This window comes from Indicator indicator, chromosome 17 (genome assembly GCF_027791375.1).
Source record: "Indicator indicator isolate 239-I01 chromosome 17, UM_Iind_1.1, whole genome shotgun sequence".
NCBI lineage: Eukaryota > Metazoa > Chordata > Aves > Piciformes > Indicatoridae > Indicator > Indicator indicator.
In genome coordinates, this window is record NC_072026.1 from 18,889,921 (window position 1) to 18,909,587 (window position 19,667).

Here is a 19,667-nt window from a genome sequence, read left to right on the forward strand (position 1 = left end):
AGGCTCCTCTTTGGAGAGATCATGCCAAGAGAGCTTTTTAATAAGGCCTCTGATACTAAACATCAAACTGCTGCAGGCCTGCTGACATGACACATGCTGGGCTCTGCTGGGAGTGCTTTGAGATAGATGAGTTTCATGGCATGGATTGAAACCAAACCACCTCTGAGCACATCACTTTTGTCTTCTCTTTCTTTTCTTTCTTTCTTTTTATCTGTGGGCAGATGCTTCCTCTTTCATCTTTGCCCTGGGTTTGAAGCCTGTCTGATAAATGTGATTCTAATTTTCAAACCACTTTTTTGGGGGGGAAAAAAGAGTAAACCTGTCCTGTCCCAAGCCATAAAACCTAGTGTTAGGATAGGCTGTGGTGAGGCCTGAGGACTGCAGTAAACTCATTCTTGAAACAGAACACTGAGCTGCAGCTGGTGATCATCTCCTGTGCAACTTCCTATTAGTGTTCCTTTCCTCGCAGTAGGTCTTGCAGTAGGACCACTGGCAAGTCTTCACTTCTTTTTGGATCTTTCTATCCATGATGGGTCATACCCCATGCACACCTCTGACCTGCTCTCCAACATCCAGAGCTCTCTCTCATTTGATGTGTTCACACATGGAGGTCTAAGGTCTCACCACAGTGTGATGATACTTAACAACTTTATCCTACAGCAGTCCCATCAGAAGATGGAGTGCTTGCTATTCACCTGGATTCACATTCCTCTACATCCATTTCTCTCCCTATTTTTTCTGACTTTCTGCTTCACAAAATGTGGCTCTGGTGTCAGCACTGTTGAAATAGTAGATCTAGACACAGCTGCTGTTGCATCCACATGTACTGGGATAGCTTTTTTCACCCTAAATGGGAGGAGTTCACTAGTTCAGATTATTATTGTTACTGTATTGGCTTTTAAAATTGTTGTTGTTGTTGTTATTAATGTTTGCTAGCCTCTTTTTTTCTATTTGTAAGTTAGGTGCATGTTGCACATCAGAGTGTGTGTCTTTTTTGGTCTCAGAATTTGGTGTAGCCTTTAGACCTGCAGCTGTGCATGTGGAGATATGACTGAGGCTGGAGCCAGAGTGGTGCTGGAGAAATTATCACCATTAATCTTGTGGGGGAAGAGACTCTTTTGATGAAGAATTGCCTGAGTGACTATTCTGGAGCAAGAAGCATTTGGAAGATGCTGTATAAGTCACTGGGGAGATCAACTTTTTAATTTACCTCTGTAACCTTAAGTACTACAGCTAGTAGTTATTTACTGATAACAGAGTAATTCTCTGAGCAACCTGATCTGGTGTGAGGTGTACCTGCCTGTGGCAGGGGGGTTGGAACTAGATGGCCCTTGAGGTCCCTTCCAACCCTGAAATTCTATGATTCTAAGGTGGAGAAACAATATCTTGGCCTACATTAATAAAAGGGCTTTCTGACAGCATCCCAATAGGTGATGTTCCTTTTGGTAGTTGGATTGGATGTTACATTTTCTGTCATTTGCACAGGCTTCACAGACTTTGTTAGAAGTCAATTGCAGTCTCCACTTAATGGACATTTTTGGGTTGTCTGATTATTTTTCACGTTGTGAGCTTTCTGTGGTATTTGGGGTTAGGATTGTTGTTGGAGATAGATGCCTTTTTGTTTTGTCAGCTTGCTTGTAGTGTCAGCTAACTAATTACTCATTCGTAAGATGCAGCCCATTTTTCTTTGTGACTTCTCAGGTTCTGTCTGAATCACCTCCCTCACTATAGATGTATATTATATAATTATGGTTCTGTTGTTTCTTTTTTTTTTTCTACCCAAGGTATGGATTTTAATTCCAGTTTGAAATTTTCATTTGACCTCTCTCTCCCTGGGAAGAAAACATCAAGAAAAACTCCAAGTTCTCGCAAGGTAAAAATTATTCTTGAAATCTGAATGAGTTTTATACACTGAAAAACAAGAAAGAATTGATAGTACTTAGACTTAGGGTTGGAAGATGCTCTTTATTTTTTTTTTCTCCTTTGAATAAAACCCAAACTCCAATCTTTCATATCTATATGCTTTAGTTGGATTAATCCAGCACCTGAGATTTTATTGGTTTTCCAAGTCACAGACATCGATTTCCTGTGTGTTATTCCCTGAACTTTGTGTAACGATGATGTCTGTTAGTAAAACTCCTTATCCAGAGCTATTTTCCCTGTGGAAACTGTTCTCTGGTCCCTTCACTAACAAATTATGTTACCGTTTTATGCAGCAGGAATAGTTTCTAGGAATATTTGCCTACCCATTGCACTCTGTGCCCTTCTAAAGTTCTGTATCCCAAAGGATTCCTTAGGAAGAATTCCTTTGTTTAATGGGACATGGTTTAGTGAGCATGGTGTTGTTGGGTTGATGGTTGGACTTGGTGATCTTAGAGGTCTTTTTCAACCTTACTGATTCTATGATGCTGTGGTTCTGTGTGGCTTTATCCTACCTCTGCAGTGACCTCTCTGCAGCTTTTCCCAGTGCTTCCCATTTCTCTTCCAGATTGAAGTGATGCACGACTATCAGGAAAAACGGAATTCCTTGCAGTATTTTATTTCAGACAGTGATGACAACTTGGATATACTAAAAGGGTAAGCTTTTTTTTACATCACTTAAAATGATTCTGGCCAGTCCTTGCCCCAGCCACTTGTTCCTCTGGCCTGACCTGGGTGTGGCATCTCTTGTGCTTTAACCTCCTGAGGTTCGTGGGGTCAGGCTGTGTTTTGGGCTTGTTGAACTGCACTGCTTGCAAGACATAAAATTAATGTACTTTCTTCTTTTTTCCTGTATTTTAGCCATGTCATAAATGAACTTATAGAAACTGAGAGAGTGTATGTAGAGGAACTCTTCACTGTGTTGACGGTGAGTGACTCCTTTGGATTGCTGATTGCTGTTTCCCAGTCACTTGTACAAAAGGGCACCTGCCACTCTGTCAAACTAAGCAAAAATGTGATAAGGCAGGTTTCTACCAAAATGCCAGATCCAAAACTAGTCAAAATTGTCAAGTTTTCTCCCTAGCTTTTCTTTGTTGGTGGCATCTGTTGGGAACAGTTGGTGTCAGGATGAGCTTTTCATTTAGAATGAGGGAGAAACCTTCTGTTTGTACACACAAGCCCTGGTAATTAGTTTTGTCAGTGCCTGGAAGAATGTACAAAAAGCTGTTGTTTTTAACTGTTCCATAATTTCTTTTGTCTTTTGGAGATGAAAAAAAAACACCTGTATTTTATCCTCTGGAGAATTCTGTCTCAATACTCTGAAGTTCATGGACACATAAAGTATGTGTCTGTAGAAACCAGGTTATAATTCCTCATACTGCCATTTTAGACACTTCTCCTTTGTTCCAAAATAACTCTTGCTGATGGCCAATGCAAGGTGGTTGTTAAATAGCTTTCCCCTCCTGCATTTCTCTCACCCAAGAGCAAGCAGGATATAAATCTGTGGGACTGCAGGTAGTTACATGCAATTACCCTGCACTGATTGTTTTTTTTTTTTTGTTAAACCACTCTCTCTATGATGAAGCAGTTGGCAGGTATGTGGATTTATTGTTGTGCATATTAGGTCTAGAGAGAGCAAAAATGGACAGACTCAAGTTTTCTGAAAGCAGCATTTCCTTTTAAAAAAAAAAAAAAAAAGGAAGGCTGTTTGCAGTGGTTAAATATAAATGACTAATTTTCCAGATACTCATCTTCTACTGCACCATTAATCAACTATGAAATGTCTGCTTAGTATCAGGAATACTGATTCCAGCCATAATGAGTGTGAGAGATTAATTTGGAAAGCCAAAGAAGATGTGCTGTACATACTGAAGACATTTTTGCAAACATTTTTGCTGCTTATGTTAAAAGGACCTCAGTTCTGTGTGACACTTGGTGCCTAGCATGGCTAGCTTGAGCTGTGGCTAATGGCCACCTCGATGTCTTCTGGTTATGACCTCTGGTCATGCCTTCTCCCAGCCCTTCAGATAGGATGTTTACTACCTCTGGTGAATGTTTTTGTGTTGCTGCAGTGCTGTAATTTCACTGAGGGGAGTTGTAAATTGTCTCCTAGTTCCACCTACCACTTCGTAGTGCAGTGGTGTCCCTTCCAGCTCCTCCCTGCTTGGGAGGCTGTGATTTCAAAAGGCAGGTGAACCTACAAAGAACAGAAATCCTGAAGCATCAAGGCAAGTGAGACCCTGGTGCTCAGTGGGTCTTGTACAAGAGCAAAAGTCCATTGATTTTGGTATTTGATCTCAAGCTGTCTCTGCTTTGCAACAAGTCGCCTCCTGCACTGGTTCTTGTGAGGTTGTGTATAACTGCATACCCCATACAAACATGATGTCACTCCTCTGCCCCACAGTCAGAGCAACAGATGTGCTCAACCCAGACAAGATTCCTTCAGGACCTCTCTTGTAGTCCAGCCATAGCAGGGAGAAAGTGGCTGTGATTTGCCCTTGGTAAATGGAGTGCATCTCCACAGTGTGGCCAGCCCTATGAGACCCATCCCAAGCCCCAACCCCACATGCTGAAGGACAAGGGTTTAAGAGACAAAACCAAGGAAATAAAAGGGATGTTGCACTTTGAAACAAAGCAGATCGTATTGAAAGTCTGTTCACGTCCCCTTTTCATCTGCCTTGAGGGTGATGCCAAGCCAGGTTCCTACCAACTGAGTGATGAGCCCCTTTTGCATCCCACAGGGCTACAGAGCTGAGATGGATAATCCTGCCATGCTCATCCTCATGCCTCCCGTGCTGAGGAACAGGAAGGATGTCCTCTTTGGGAACATGCCTGAGATATACGACTTCCACAACAAGTATGATGCTGACTCTGTTCACCTTTGTATCGGACTGCCAGCCTGTAACACTCACCCAGCCAAGCCATACCTCGCTGACTGCTGCCTTTTTGTCTCTCCTCCTTTCTCTTGCAGAATTTTCCTGCACAGTTTGGAAAGCTGCCTGGGAGCACCCGAGAGAGTAGGATGCTGTTTCCTAGACAGGGTGGGTGACTCATTTTCACTTCCAAAGCAGACTGGAAGGCCAATGTTTCTCCCAGGTTGTCGCACTCAGCCAGGTCTCAGTTGTGTCAGCTGAGTAAGACACTTCTGATCCCTAACACCAACAGCAAGGAGGGAGCGTGGGTGGGTGGCCGGCAGCAGATGGGGCAGAGCAGCAGTCGTGACTACACTGCGGTCTGCTGTGATTTCCCAGCAGTGCTTTTTTTTTTTTTTTTTTTTTTTTTTTTTTCTTAATCCAAACTCTGTGACTTGTAGATACTCAAACTGGCAGCAGAGATAAAAGCAGAGTGGCAGTTTGAGCGTTCAGCTCAGCTGGCTGCCTGGCAGGTTTTGTGTGCCTGTTCGTGACTTGCCTTTGGGGCTTCCCTTCCAGCGAGAGGATTTCCAGATGTATGAGAAGTACTGCCAGAACAAGCCCCGCTCGGAGTCCCTGTGGAGGCAGTGCTCTGAGAGCACCTTCTTCCAGGTGAGCTGATTGTTCCTACCCAGGCAGGCTTCAACCTGGGACACACACTCACCCTAAACACCCTCCTCAACTTTGCAGTGTGTTCTATACGCTATTCCATGGAAGCCTCACAAAACCAGCAGAGTTTCTTGTACACAAGGAGTTGAAGGCAGATCTGTTCATTCTGTCATTCTAAATGTAGGATTTCTACAGGCACCATATGACATTTTTTGCACAAAATCTTCAAAAGTCATCAAGCCATACTAGTTGTGCTGTTGGGACTACTGCTTATAGTTGGTGCAGAACTTAATCCACTGGGATGGGTCCAGAGGGGGCCACAAAGATGATCAGAGGACTGTGAGCCCCTGCTCTGTGGGGACAGGCTTGAGAGAGTTGGGGCTGTTCAGCCTGGAGAAGAGAAGGGTCTGGGGAGAACTTATGGACACCTTCTAGTACCTGAATGAGGCCTACAAGAAAGTTGTGGAGGGACTTGTCATGGGCTTGTAGTGATGGGATGAGAGAGAATGGATTTAAGCTGGAAGAGGGGAGATTTAGACTGGATATTAGGAACAAATTTACAGTGAGGATGGCGAGACACTGGAACAGGTTGCCTAGGGAGGTAGTGGATATCCTCTCCCTGGAGGTGTTCAAGACCAGGTTGGATGGGACCTTGAGCAACCTGCTCTAGTGGGAGATGTCTCTGTCCATGGCAGGGGGAGGTTGGAATTAGATGATCTTAAACGTCGCTTCCAACCCAAACTGTTCTATGATAATCTGAATTCTGTCTTCCAGGAATGCCAAAGAAAATTAGAGCACAAACTGGGGCTGGATTCCTATTTGCTCAAACCAGTGCAGCGCCTGACAAAATACCAGTTACTTCTGAAGGTATCTCATATTCTGCTCTGAAGGGCCATCAGGAGATAGATTTGTTTTCCAGTTTGTTTTATTTTTCAATTAAAGACTACCTGTAAATAAGTACTAAGATTTAGATTACACAGTGCTTATCTTGGCTCTCCATAGTGACTTGCAAGAAGATAAAAATTCACATACCTGAAAAAGGAACAAGTGCTTTCAACAAGCCTATTTTTAAAGGCAGAGTGACTTTGAATCTCTCCAGAGATGCAAAATGACAGAAGCACTGCTGGGAAAACCAAACTAGAGATGATCATGAAAGTATGATGAATGAAATATATTATATTGATGCATCTCTTCTTCTTCTCGGGTTGTTATAGTGCTTATAATCTTTAATGCATTTATTCTTGTGTCCCATGTCTAAGGCAGAGTAGTGCTGTTATTCCCACTCTGTAAAAGGGAATTAGCAATGTGGTAGTGGCTTCTGAACCCCACCTTTTAACCTCTTGAATGAGAGATGAGTATACACAAAATGTAAGTGGGCACAGGAGATGTGAAATGAGAGTAATTTTATATCAGTGATCTAATTCCCTAACCTGTGTTCTACTTATTGACTCGAAGGCTCTGGATTTCATAAATTCCAGTCTGAAGACACTCACCTGCTGCAATCTCATTTGAGGGCATATATGACATGTTGGCAGCTAATGGAAAACCTGATCCTTGTTCTCCATTTCTTACAAAGCAGGAACACACAACACAAAGAACTCAGACGAGCGTGATACTAATCTATAATCTGGCACTGTCCTTGAGGACCCCCAGAGAAGATGGGCCATGCTTCAGTGATAGGTTCCACACCTCATACTGACTGTGGTTTAGAGTGAGTCTTTTTGCCAGTGACATATGAGAAAAGAAAGTGTGGTGGGTTGAAAATTGGCACTCCCCCAACCTTAACTTTGCCAGACCAGCCCCATTGGAAGCAAACAGAAGCTGTATTTACAAGCCAAACTGCAATCTACAATGAAATGCAATGAATATGTACAAATATACAATATTTACAGATATTTACAATTAACAAACAGCACAAGGACCCCCCTGGCCAAAGACTAGGGATGCTGCAAAAGCTTCTCCCTTCCCTGCCTCCCTGTACAAAAGGGACAAGAGTCAGAAGCAGAGATATTAGACTTAGCCAAAACAATGTAGCCAAGGTCAAGCAGAAGTAAGTTAGTCTCTCCCAGAGTGAAGAAGTGAGAAGAGAGAGAGATTGTTTTGGGAACCAAATCTTATGGTAGGTATCTCTCCAATGGGATTGTTTAGAATAATCATTATTTTCCTTTTTTACACCCAAGAGTGATTTATTTGCATTTTACTATTTTCTGTTCAAGATCCATGAAAAATTTTAACGGCATAGCCTAAAACTACCACAGAAAGTCAAGCAGTGCAGGTTGCTTTTGGGCACTGGAAACTTTGGAGATGGAGATGGAAAAACCTGCTTTGTTCAAGTGTGAACACGTGCTCTCCCATTTCTATTTTCAGGAGCTGCTGAAGTACAGCACGAGCTGTGATGGAGTTCAGGAACTTCAAGAAGCTCTGGTTGCAATGTTGGATTTGCTGAAGTCAGTCAATGACTCTATGCATCAGATTTCAATAACAGGATATGATGTGAGTAGATTTGGGTAGTGAGAGACCTTGCATGAGGTCAGATGATGCACTGGGAAATGATAGTGTCCCAGAATGTGTGAGCTGAAAACTGCTAGGTACAGGTGACAACCTCCTGTCTGATTTCAAGGTTTTAGAAACTGTCTGCATCCCCAAAGCCTCACAGTGCCCATACTTGCCACCTTGTGGTACTTGAGAGTATTTTTCCAGCATGAACCTTAGCTCTCTCGTGGCTCACCTTACCGTTCACCTGGGTGTCTTCATAGCATTTCTCATGCAGCATTTAACTAAGTGCTCTCTGAGGCTGATTTTGATCCTTGCATACTGAAGTGGTTGTCTTTTTCCTAGGGCTTCAGGGAGGGTTGAAGGGATTGCTTTCTAAGCTGCTGGTCCCAGTTCTGGCCTCCTTGAGAAGTTCATCCTCTGAGACCTCAATTCAGGTTCAGATCTCATCTACCCTTCCTCACTGAAGTAGCCAGGGCCCTTTACCTGGACTTTTGTAGGAGCTTTAGAGTTTTTCTATCTTTCTGGTTCTTCCAGTTGCTGACTTGTATCCCTTCACATAGATTTGCTACAGCCCTGTGTCTGAGACCTCTGCTACCCTCCTAGCACCATGCCAGCACTCCAAAAAAAAAAAATCGTCTGATCCTTCCAGGAAGACCTATTCTTAGGGTGACATGCTTTGGAACAGAGCTGGCCCCGTTGCCTGTCATTGTTTGGACATTGTAACTGATGTCCTTTTCTGTCTTTTTCATTTGTCATACTCTGACCAGGGTGACCTGAGCGAGCTGGGGAAGGTATTGATGCAAGGATCTTTCAGTGTTTGGACAGGGCACCGAAAAGGTCCAACAAAGATGAAGGATCTTGCCAGGTTCAAGCCAATGCAGAGGCATCTGTTCCTGTATGAGAAAGCCTTGGTCTTCTGCAAGAAGCGAGAGGAGCATGGAGATGGATATGACAAAACCTCATCCTACAGTTTTAAGCATTTTTTGAAAGTAAGGACTTTTTAGTTTGGGCCATTGCCATGTGTATTGTAAACCAATAACCCAGAGAATATCTTTCCTCCAACACAGGGGCTTGTTTTCTGCTCTCAAGGCCTGAAATGACTCATATGAAAGTGCCATGCCCGTGAAAGGCTGTTGGTTGTGATAAACTGTGAGAACCCCCACAGATGAAGCAGCAGCTGAGAGAGCCCATGGAGTCACACATGTGAGGGCATCTGCCAGGGAAATGGAGCTGTGGGCAAGTCCCAGGGATGGGAACATGCCTTCCTCCTTTCCCTAGTCTGCTTCCTAGGAGTGGGATGAAGACATGAAACTGGGGAGGCCTTTTGCATCTCCCCCAGCCCACCTGGGATAGCAAGGAGCCTCCTCACACCACTGCTCCTCAGAGAGGCCCCTTGGGCTAGGCTGCTCCTGAGCCCTATATCCCAGCCAGGAGGATACAGAGATGACTTTTCTTACTTTCTCATTGCCTTTCTTCTTTGGCAGGCTCTAACTGCAGCTAAAAGTACAATTACCAGATGAAGAGAGTAGCCAGTGGCAAAATGTGAAGGACGTAAACAACTGTCCCAAGCCTATAAATGCTAACTGTTATCAATAAAAACCCTAAGCTGTTCCTCTGAAAGAGACCTTCTGGCATGTACTGCATGTGATGAGCACTTCTGACATCAGCATTTTGTGTCAGTACTGTGCCTTGATAAAGAAAAAACTCAATATGAGTTTATCTTAGAATAGAGAAAAAAAGGGGCACTGCAGGTCCCTGATCTCAGCAGGATCTGGGGAGGGAGATGCCATGAGTATCTGGAAAGCCATGCAACAGCAGATGAGTCTTTTCAGCTCCAGTGCACGTTACAACCTGTGTATTGAAAGCAAATCCCAGGCCATATGTTTAGGTACTTAAATGTTTTTCCCAAACAGCATCATTTTCTTCCTGAGAGCTTGTTTCCCTCTTGTACTTGCTTTGCCATACGTGCTTTTGAAAGAACTGAAGGGATGGTGTGGGGAAAGCTTGCTCAGAGGAGAAAATCCTGCACTCAGGAGTTCCAGGCAACATGGCCATTTTTTTTTTTCTTGCCCCAGGAGGGCTTGTTTTCCAGTTATTTGTCTTGCCACACTGAGGGGCTGGGGTTAAAGAATCCGTGGATGCTTCAGGATTACATCTGCACACATCTGTTTGCAGAATTGCTGTCCTGAGGGTGAAATCCTGTTTCTGGAGCTTGACATTTGTTTGATTCATGGGAGCATCAGGAACTTGTTTTTCTTTCCAAGAATGTTTTCTGGGGATTCAGAATCAAAGCAAGCTGTTGGGTAGAAGCTGTGTAGCTGGACGTCTGTTAAACAAACAGAAGAACCCCCTCAGGATAGTATTTCACATGCTGTGTAAAATATCCTGTGGTAAATGCCTCTTCAGCTGTGAGTCAGTAACTTAGAAGACAGAGGTTCAAAACTCACTGCAATGCCAAGGAAATCAGTGTGCCTCCTACCACAGTGGCAGGCAATCCAGATGACTTTGAACATCTCTCCTGTGAAGAAAGACTGAGAGACCTGGGGCTGTTTAGTCTTGAGAAGAGAAGGCTGAGGAGAGGGAAGCTTGTCAATGTCTATAAATATCTGAGGGGTGGGTGTGCAGAGGAAGATGCCAGGCTCTTTTTGGTGTTGCACAGTGATAGGACAAGGAACAACAGGTACAAGCTGGAATACAGGAGGTTCCACTGCAACATGAGGAGACACTTGTTTATGGTGAGGGTGATGGAGCACTGGGACAGGCTGCCCAAACAGGTTGTGGAGTCTGCTTCTCTGGAGACTTTCAAAACCCACCTGGATGCTTTCCTGTGTGGCCTGCCCTAGGTGATCCTGCTCTGGCAGGGGGTTTGGACTCAATGGTCTCTGGAGGTCCCTTCCAACCCCTAACATTCTGTGATTCTGTGAATGCCATCCCAGAGCTCTCCACTACCCCACCTTGGTCTGCATTGCAAAGAGCCAACAGATGAGGGACCATAAATCCTGGTCAGGGAAGGAAACAGAATTTCAAAATCCACTAACAGGAATAAGCAGACCTGGCACTTCCCTTCATATCTTCATAGCAGATTATCCATAATTTCTAATATCTTGATCCCTGGGCAGTTTTGTAGGATCTTCTTGGTTGGACTTGATGATCTTTTCCAACCAAAACCATTCTGTGATTCTGTATAAACTGGTATGCCAGGGGAGATGCACAGAACTAGAAACTGTAGAATAGTTCAAGAGAAACTCCTGTGTTGCAGTTTATACCCATTGCCTCTTGCCCTATCACTGGGCACCACTGTAAAGAGCCCAGCCCCATCCTCATGATCTCCACTCGTTAGCTATTGATCAGCATTCAGAAGATCCCCTTTCAATCTGCTCTTCTCCAAGCTAAACAGCCCCAATTCTCTCATCCCCTCCTCATAAGGGAGATGCTTCAGTTCCCTCAGTATCCTCGTGGCCTTTCATTGGAATTTGTCCAGCAGTTCCCTGTTTCTCTTGGCCTGGGGAGCCCAGAACTGGACTCCAGATGTGTACTCCAGATGTGACTTCATTAGGGCAGAGTAGAATAATATGGCAGGAATAATGTGTGTAGAAAAATAACACACCGTGCATTTATAAAGCTTCTTAAGCCTCATCAGAGAAATTTCGTACTGAAAGAGTTATGAGATGACTTTTGAGTTAGTTCCACTGATTCCCAAATGATTGTCCCCTAAAGTCCATTGATTGGTTTCAGAAAGCTTTTGCAAATACAGCAAGCTGGTGGAAAATCAAAGGGATAAGTCAGGTAATGGCTTTCGGTTGCCTCTGAAATTAAAGTTGATGAAATGTGTTAAACTGGGTGGAAGCAGGTTTGCTTAACATGCTGCAAAATGTCTGGATTCATAGGGGAGAGGGAAAGATTTGTAGTGTGTTTAATGTTTTGGTTCTTCTGGATTTGCAGATGAATGCAGTTGGAATAACTGAGAATGTGAAAGGAGACCATCGGAAATTCGAGATCTGGTACAGTGGGCGCGAAGAGGTCTATGTGGTGCAGGTTTGTGGCCCCAAGACTCTGGATATTTGCACATCCTCACAACACCCTTAAGGAAACTTCTCCCATTGCTCTTTATGGGATTACCAAACATTTAACTTGCATTTCTCCTTCCTCTTTGTCCATGTCTCAGCAACTTATCCTTGGTGTCCAGTAAAAGGCATCTTAAAGTGGAGGCAGAATTGCTTCTTGGAAATAGAGCCTTTGTTCCAGATGACATCTCAAACAGACCAGTAGTTTTACTGGGCTTAAGGGTCTTATGTTGCTGAGCTAGGAAATAAGCCTCATCCTTTTTAATGGAGCATGCCACAGGCACCTCTGCAGCTTGATGTCAGAACTGCTCCCAGGGCAAAGGCTTCTCCTCCAAGATGCTACCTCCAGTAGCCTTTCACAGAATCGTTTTGGTTGGAAAAAACCTTTAAGATCATCAAGTCTAACCATTCTCTAACTCTAGTGCTAAACCATGGCCCTCAGCACCACATTTCTGCCTCTTTTTAAACACCTTCAAGGATATGGATTAGACCACATCCCTGGGGAGCCTGTGCCAGTCTTTGACAACCCTCTCAGTGAAGAAGTTTCTTCTTATAGCCAACCTAAACCTCCCCTGGAGCAACTTGACATGTCCTCTCATCTTACCACTTGTTGCCAGGAAAAAGAGATGGACCTCCACCTCATTCCAACCTCCTTTCAGGGAGCTGTAGAGAGCAATGAGGTCTGCCTTCAGCCTACTGTTCTCCAGGCTGAACAACCCCAGTTCCCTCAGCTAATCCTCACCAGACCTGTTCTCCAGACCCTTAACCAGCTTTGTTGCCCTTGTCTGGACACACTCCAACACGTCAGTGTTCTTGTAGTGAGGGCCCCAAAACTTCACTCAAGGTGCAGCCTTACCAGTGCTGAGTACAATCACTTCCCTGGTCCTGCTGGTCACACTATTGCTGATGCAGGCCAGGTTGCTGTTGGCCTTCTTTCAACTCATCCACAAACAGTATCCTGATTAACCTGATTTCTTCCTGATTTTTTTTTTTTAACCTTTTGTAGCATTTTGAATAGAAAGTTCTGGAGGTGAAATGCTTGCCTAACAGGGTGTTTCCAGGAAAACCCTCTGGGAAAATATTGCTGGCTGAGTTTTGTTTTTTTAGGTTTTTTTAGTTAGTCTTCTGCCCAGCTTTTTTTTTTCCTGTGTTACAACATGGTAGCCAACTCAGAATCATAAAGCAGATGTCTGTAGCCAAGTTCACATAGATTGAAAAGGCAGATTTGGCCCTTTAGGTATTTTGTAAAGGAGGTCAGAGTCCTGCACATGTGTGCTTCTGCCCTCACTCCCTGTGTGGTAGTGATGGCTCCGCTGGGTTTTGCCTGGGTCTTCTGGGGATCATCAATTTTAAAAGATCAAGAACGTTTAAAATGTAGTGGTGGCTTTGGCTAAAAGGGTGTTTCAGCTAATTACAGCATGGAAAAGATTTGTATAATGGAAGATTCTTAATTCAAAATTCAGACACTTTTTCCTTCTTCCAGGCTCAAACAGTAGATCTGAAGATGGCATGGTTGAATGAAATAAGAAAAATTTTGTTCAAGCAGCAGGAGCTCATAAAAGGTACATTTTGACCAATTTCTCTGTGGCATTCGCTCTGCAGCAGAACCTTTCCTATTTTCACGTTGCTAATCTTCAAATCCACTAATTCTCAGCAGAGAATGGATTTTTCAGAAGAAGCCTGGTAGCAACATACTTGAGTGAGGTCTTAAATTACAGGGAAATAACAGAAGTTAGAGCGGTAAAGGCCAGGTGCAGATCTGAAAATGAATTACAGAAGTACCTTTTTGTTGTCATTATCTTGGGGATTATTTCACATTCATTATCAGGGGCTTAATTCAACAAGATACGTAACAGATGTGTAGTTTTAAGCATATTAGAGTCTTCAGTGGCATGCTCACTATTGGATTTGTGCTACCCTACCACCTTAATCATAACCGAGTCTGTACTTTGCCAAGAGTCTCTAGGTCTATTTTTCTGTAAACAGAAAGCATGAGGGTTGAACAAAAGATTTAACTTTTAAGATTTGCTTCATGACAATTACTAATGACAATTACTAATTAAAAATGGGATTTTTTTTCTGGTGTTTGTCCTCCCCACAGTGGAGAAGCAGCAGCCCAGCTCATGCATGGACCAGCTCCCGCTCTCATCGCAGCTGACTGATAGGTGAGTCCTAGGAGCTGGACTGGGGGCGGTCTCTGGTACCCCCTAATCATTAGGCACCCAAGTGCTTTCTGGCCATCTCCTGGCTCTGTGCTATGTCCCCCACCCCATTTTTGTCTGAGACCTTTGGACAGGAGACAGAAGGAATGTGCTGCTGCTCATCCTTTGGTGGCACTGGTCTCGGGACAGGGACTGTCAGGGGCACCCTTGAGTGCTCACCTGGCAGCACAGCTTGAGCTGTGGCTCCTCTGCAAGCGGAGCCAAAGATCAAAGCTGCTGTTGAAATTCAGGGAAAGATGCTGCAGCAAATTTATTTTCCCCTCCTCAAAAACTAAAACCAAGCACTGAAATCCTTAACCATTATAGAAGCACACATTAAAAAGTACCATTATTATTTCTGGCCCTGCTTTACAAGCACCCCCTGGAGTTCATGTTTATTCCTAAAGTAAAACTAAGAGCGATTTCCTTTTTGTTCCACCATTCAGAAAGCAGCAGAGAGCCTCCATCAGCTCAGAAGAGAACGACTCGGAGCGCACCAGCCCGGTGATGCTGGACAGTGGGCTCGTGTCCCCCCAGAACAAGCCCCACAGAAGTACGGACCCTTCCCCTGCCTTCAGGGCACACTTTGTGGGTTGTTGGGGTGCCCCCACTGAGCTGCATGCTGTCTTGCAGGCTGGCCAGGAATGTCACAGTCCCTGGAAATCTGCGAGGGGCTGGAGGAGTGGTCGGGTAACCAATACCTCTCCAACTGCTCGGACACTGAGGAGGAGGATGGGAACCAGCTGGTTAGTACAGCACCCAAAGTTCAGGGTGCTGCTGTTCTCCATCATCTTAGGGTTGTTCTTTTGGGTTGGATTTTTTTTTCTTTTTTTTTTGCTTCACTGGATAATGGATGTATCTTGTTCATGACTGTTTTTCCATATCTCAATTTGGGCAATGAGGAGATGTCTCAAGTCTCAGTTTCTTTTGAAGTAGCTTTAATTAAGGTAGCTGACAGGGCTCTGTCACGTTCCCTGCAGCACTCAGAAACAACAGCTGTGTGATATGAAATGCAGCTAAATAAGATGATTTGGTTTTTGTTTTTTTTCCCCTTATTATCACAGTCTCCAGGAAAATACAAAGCCCTTGCAGACTGCAAGAGGAGAGGATCAGAGGACCTGCTGGTGAAAAACGGGGATGAAATTCAACTTTTGCATGAAGATGGTGAGGGACAGTGGTAGGTATTTTAGGATTACTTTTGCCTTATCTCTAAGAGCCTGCAGAGCAGTCCTGTGCAACCTTGCTTGCCTGGTGATACGCTCATTGTGACTTCTGATGAAATTTTAGACTATTCCAGATAGCTGGAGAATTTATCCCTTTGGCAAGATGCACTGGCTTGGCCTGGAAAAACACATCAGGACTTGCCTTGCCATGGGAGTCTGGGCAAGCTTTGTTTTACCAACATCTTCATGGTCCCCCTTGCCACAGTCTTCCCATGTCAGATGATGCTTCAAGTGAGAGCTTTTTGCCCACCCCTGCTCAGCTGTTGGCTTTGTTACTCTGGGCTTATTAATAGTGATACTGAGTCATTGCAAGACGTTTTCCTCCCTCAAGCAGCTGTACAAGAGATGCCTGGTTAATGGCTGTGGACTATCTTTCTGTTGTATGTGAAGCTGTGGCTCACGACATTAGACTTCAAAGCTGGTTCTTTCCTTATGGCTGGGAGCACTGCCTGAAAAAAAAATCACTATACTCATCCTCCTGCCTGTGGAGCCATTAGTCTCCTTGTCCCAGAGGGCAGGATGCCCTCTTCTGATTTTTTTCAGCAACTGGCTGAGCTTTCTTGATTGTCTTTTCTGTCCAGGATAATTTCTGACTAGCTCTCCTCAGGCAGCTCAGAATCTCATCAGGGGAGAGTGCAGCTACTAATGTTCAGGGTGTGGGAGGGGTGATTTTAGCAGGAACCTGAGTCAGATTTGTGCAGACACTAGCCCATAAATGCACAGGCACAAGTGTCCCATAGAGGTTTCTTGGCTGACTCTACAGCCCTTGCCCTTTAAGAGGAAATTGACTAGAGTGGCATAGACTAGGCTATGATATTTCAGTTGGAAGGGACAGTGATGATCTAGTCCAACTGCATTTTGCAACATTCAGTTTGTTGTTAGCAAAACCAAGAGGTACATCAACAACAACAAACTGAATTCTGCTGAATGCTCATCACCTCTCATGGTGGTTTTGGCCAATGGCAGGCAAAGATTTCTCACACCAAATGTTTTTATTAGCCCAAATTTCACCACATGATTGAGAAAGAGGGGGTGTAGTTTTCCGAGCAGGAGTATTTCCAGCTACCTAAATCTTGGCTGGAATTTGCTTATAGTACTCTGACTAAATTAATTCTATCAGTCTAGCTCAATAGCAGAAAAGTGAGGAAAGAATGTCTCTTGGCTTCATCAGTTGAAGGAAATCTAGCATCTTTGGAGCTCTCAGGCAAGGTAATGTATGCTCTGGAGAGTCCTGTTCACCTCCACCCGCTGAAGAGAGGCCCAAGGCAACTGTATTCCCCATGTAGGCTTTTTAATTAGGTTCCTAAATTTAGATGGGAAGAATACTTTAAATGCATGCCCAGCTCCTGTTAAACCTCTTCCCTGGTCTGCACAAATTGTTGGTGGCACTGACAACTGTGTAGAACATGCCCATATCAAAGTGCTCCTGGGTTGGTTTGTTTTTTTTTTTTTTTTCCCTAATGCTGTTGTCATTCAAAGGTTGGTGAAAAACCTAAACAGAAGAAAAGAAGGCTGGATCCCTGTCCACAGTCTGCAGATCGTAGTGGGTGACTGCAGATTTCGGAATGCCAAAGTTGCAGGTATCATATAGCACGCCTAGCAGAAATAGTTCATAACTCCAACCAGGTCTTTTAAGCCATTTGCATTACACTTGATGTACTAAATCTGCCTGCATATGCCTCTTCAGGGAAAAGAAAAGAGAAAGCAGCTGCTCCCAAAAGCCTGCAAAAGTAGTAAATTAAGCTTTTTCTGCTGGTTAACACCTTAAGAGTTTTCTGTGACTTTAGGCACTAGGAAATTAAAACCAAGCATTTAAAAGTATAGATGATTTTTTTTTTTTTTTTGCAAGAGCACTGGGTGGAAGATTTGGGGAGAAGAGATATGGAGTCTGACCAGGGATTCCCATGACTGTTTTCCCTCTTTGCTGCTGTAGCTCAACCCCTGTGTGAACAGGAGGTACCTAGGCCAAATCTCCTCCTGCTTCAAACGATGCCACGGGCTGACCCCCAGCACTCTCAAGGCAATGCTTCATTTCTGCAGCCTCACCTTTGCCTTCATTGCTGCCTGCTCCTTAAGCCATCATTAGAATAAAGTTAGAAGCAGGTTACCAAGTTTCAGCAGAAGGCTTCTAGTCTCCAAAGTAATTATTCTCATTTTCTAGCTGTGAATGTGGATAGAAATAGATAGGGAAATGTAACAGATGACACAAGAAAATGCCTTAAGAGCAGCCTGTCACCCTTGCCATGTACACAACATCACTGCTCCATGTGTTGCCTCATCACCATGCTGTCCACTGGAAATGGGAGACCAGGGTTTGTGATGGGAGCCAGGAAACCCACCTGGATTTAGCCCATTACAAAATAAAGAAAAGAAAAGAAAGTAAAAGAAAAGAAAAGAAAGTAAAAGAGAAGAAAAGAAAGTAAAAAAAAGTAAAATAAAATAAAGCAAAACAAAAGAAAGTAAAATAAAATAATATTTTAAAAGTAAAATAAAATGTTAAAAGTAAAATAAAGCAAAATAAAAGAAAGCAAAACGAAATAAAGCAAAAGAAAAGAAAGTAAAATAAAGCAAAATAAAAGAAAAGTAAAATAAAATTTTAAGAGTAAAATTTAAAAAGTAAAATAAAATAAAAAACCAAAATAAAATTTTGAAAGTAAAATTCAAAAATTAAAAAAGAAAAGAAAGCAAAATAAAAGAAAAGAAAGCAAAATAAAATAGAACAAAATAAAAGAAAGTAAAATAAAAGAAAGTAAAGTAAAATGAAAGAAAGTAAAATAAAAGAAAAGAAAGCAAAATAAAGAAGAGAATCCATCAGTTATGGCCATGGGAAACAAATTTTGCAAGGAGATCTTTTCTTAAATACTTTCTGATGAAAATCCAGTATTTTGCTAAATAGGAAGGAAGCCTTTTGAAAAGCTGAAAATTCCAGTTAGGTCTTGATGGTTTTGCAGTATATTTCAGCAAAATCCTTCCTATAGAGGAAGATGGCTTTTTATCCCCTTTGCTGCAGGGCAATCAAATTTCACAGACTGGAGGTGAAATGAGGGACAGCTTCTAGTGAGCTAGCAGCACAGCTGAGAGGATTCACTTTGGTGTGATCCCACCCTGGAACACTAGGTTTTTGGTTTTTTTTTTTTTTTTGAGGAGCCTGGTTGTCACATCTCACAAGCTCCTGGACCACAAGCTGTGCCATAGATGCATCCTGAAAATAGGGTGCTGGCAAACTTGGAGCCCCAGTTTGCTTTGTCACTGGGCGTAACCCCCATAGCCCAAAGACTCACAGCTCCAGGCTGGTTTACAAAGCTGCTGATTACTAACTAAGGAGTATTTCATGAGTTGAAAGACAGAAAGCTCCTCCTAGAAGCCTCAAATCGCTGCCCAGATGCTTCTCGGTCATGTTGCCAGGGTCTAGAAGCAGCACTGAGCTCTGTTTCCCCTAAGGTTACCTCTGTTCTCTCTTGCTGTGGCTGATGATGTTTTACAGTCTCTAGGCACGGTTCTAATTTTACATGCACTCCAGGCAATGTTGTAGGATGATGTAGGATGTTTTCCTGCTCTTTCCAAGAGCTATTCCTAGAGCTTTTCAGTCATGTGTCCTTATAAGCATAATGTACTTGAACTCTGAAAACTGATCTTCCAGCACACCTTTGCCTTCAGCAAGTCCATTTCCTCTGTGGACTAATCATTTTACAGCAGGGGTGACTTCATAGCACCAACTGCTCTGGGATATGGGCTGGATTGGGCTCTGTTTTCTACTTCTTCAGTAGATGGAGCTCTTGCTCCAGTATAGCAGTGGGAGAATTGGGCAGCCAAGCTCGTAGAGCAAAGCAGGGGCAGGAGCAAGCACTGTAACCCTCATGCTTGTGCTGAAATGCTGTTGGCATGCAAGCAGGCTCAACTTGACTAACATGTTATGGGGTCCCCAAGAGCTAGAATGTGCTGGAGTCACATCAGGGCTGGGGCAGAGGCAGTCCTTAGCCCTTTGCAAGGAGTAGTGTCTCCATTATTACTCAGCTCCTGCTGTATCTCCAGTTGTGGAATTTCACAACCAGAATTCTGGGATTTTTTTTCCAGTGCAAAGCCTTTAGCTGAACAGATTAAATGGTTCCCTTGCTTTAATATTTTTTTCTCTTAGATTTACGTTGTGGCCATAAAGAAACCCTCCCACCAGAGGATGGCTGATACTTGCTCACTTACAAGCTGTTCCTCTCTCCTTCTGCTAGTAATTCCAGTGCTGAGCCA

General features: G+C 43.5%; 1 protein-coding gene across 1 annotated transcript in view; it reads left to right on the forward strand.

The window, feature by feature from the left end:
• Window positions 1-19,667, forward strand: part of MCF2 (MCF.2 cell line derived transforming sequence) — a 51,507-nt gene that overhangs the window by 29,447 nt on the left and 2,393 nt on the right. Inside the window, exons 13-28 of the mRNA XM_054388422.1 lie at window positions 1,785-1,873; window positions 2,489-2,577; window positions 2,782-2,848; window positions 4,662-4,777; window positions 4,892-4,961; window positions 5,352-5,444; window positions 6,216-6,308; window positions 7,809-7,934; window positions 8,705-8,926; window positions 11,880-11,972; window positions 13,485-13,563; window positions 14,103-14,166; window positions 14,649-14,755; window positions 14,836-14,948; window positions 15,267-15,379; window positions 16,905-17,005. Of these exons, the coding sequence (XP_054244397.1) occupies window positions 1,785-1,873; window positions 2,489-2,577; window positions 2,782-2,848; window positions 4,662-4,777; window positions 4,892-4,961; window positions 5,352-5,444; window positions 6,216-6,308; window positions 7,809-7,934; window positions 8,705-8,926; window positions 11,880-11,972; window positions 13,485-13,563; window positions 14,103-14,166; window positions 14,649-14,755; window positions 14,836-14,948; window positions 15,267-15,379; window positions 16,905-17,005 (1,635 nt within the window). The remainder of the gene's footprint in view (window positions 1-1,784; window positions 1,874-2,488; window positions 2,578-2,781; window positions 2,849-4,661; window positions 4,778-4,891; window positions 4,962-5,351; window positions 5,445-6,215; window positions 6,309-7,808; window positions 7,935-8,704; window positions 8,927-11,879; window positions 11,973-13,484; window positions 13,564-14,102; window positions 14,167-14,648; window positions 14,756-14,835; window positions 14,949-15,266; window positions 15,380-16,904; window positions 17,006-19,667) is intronic.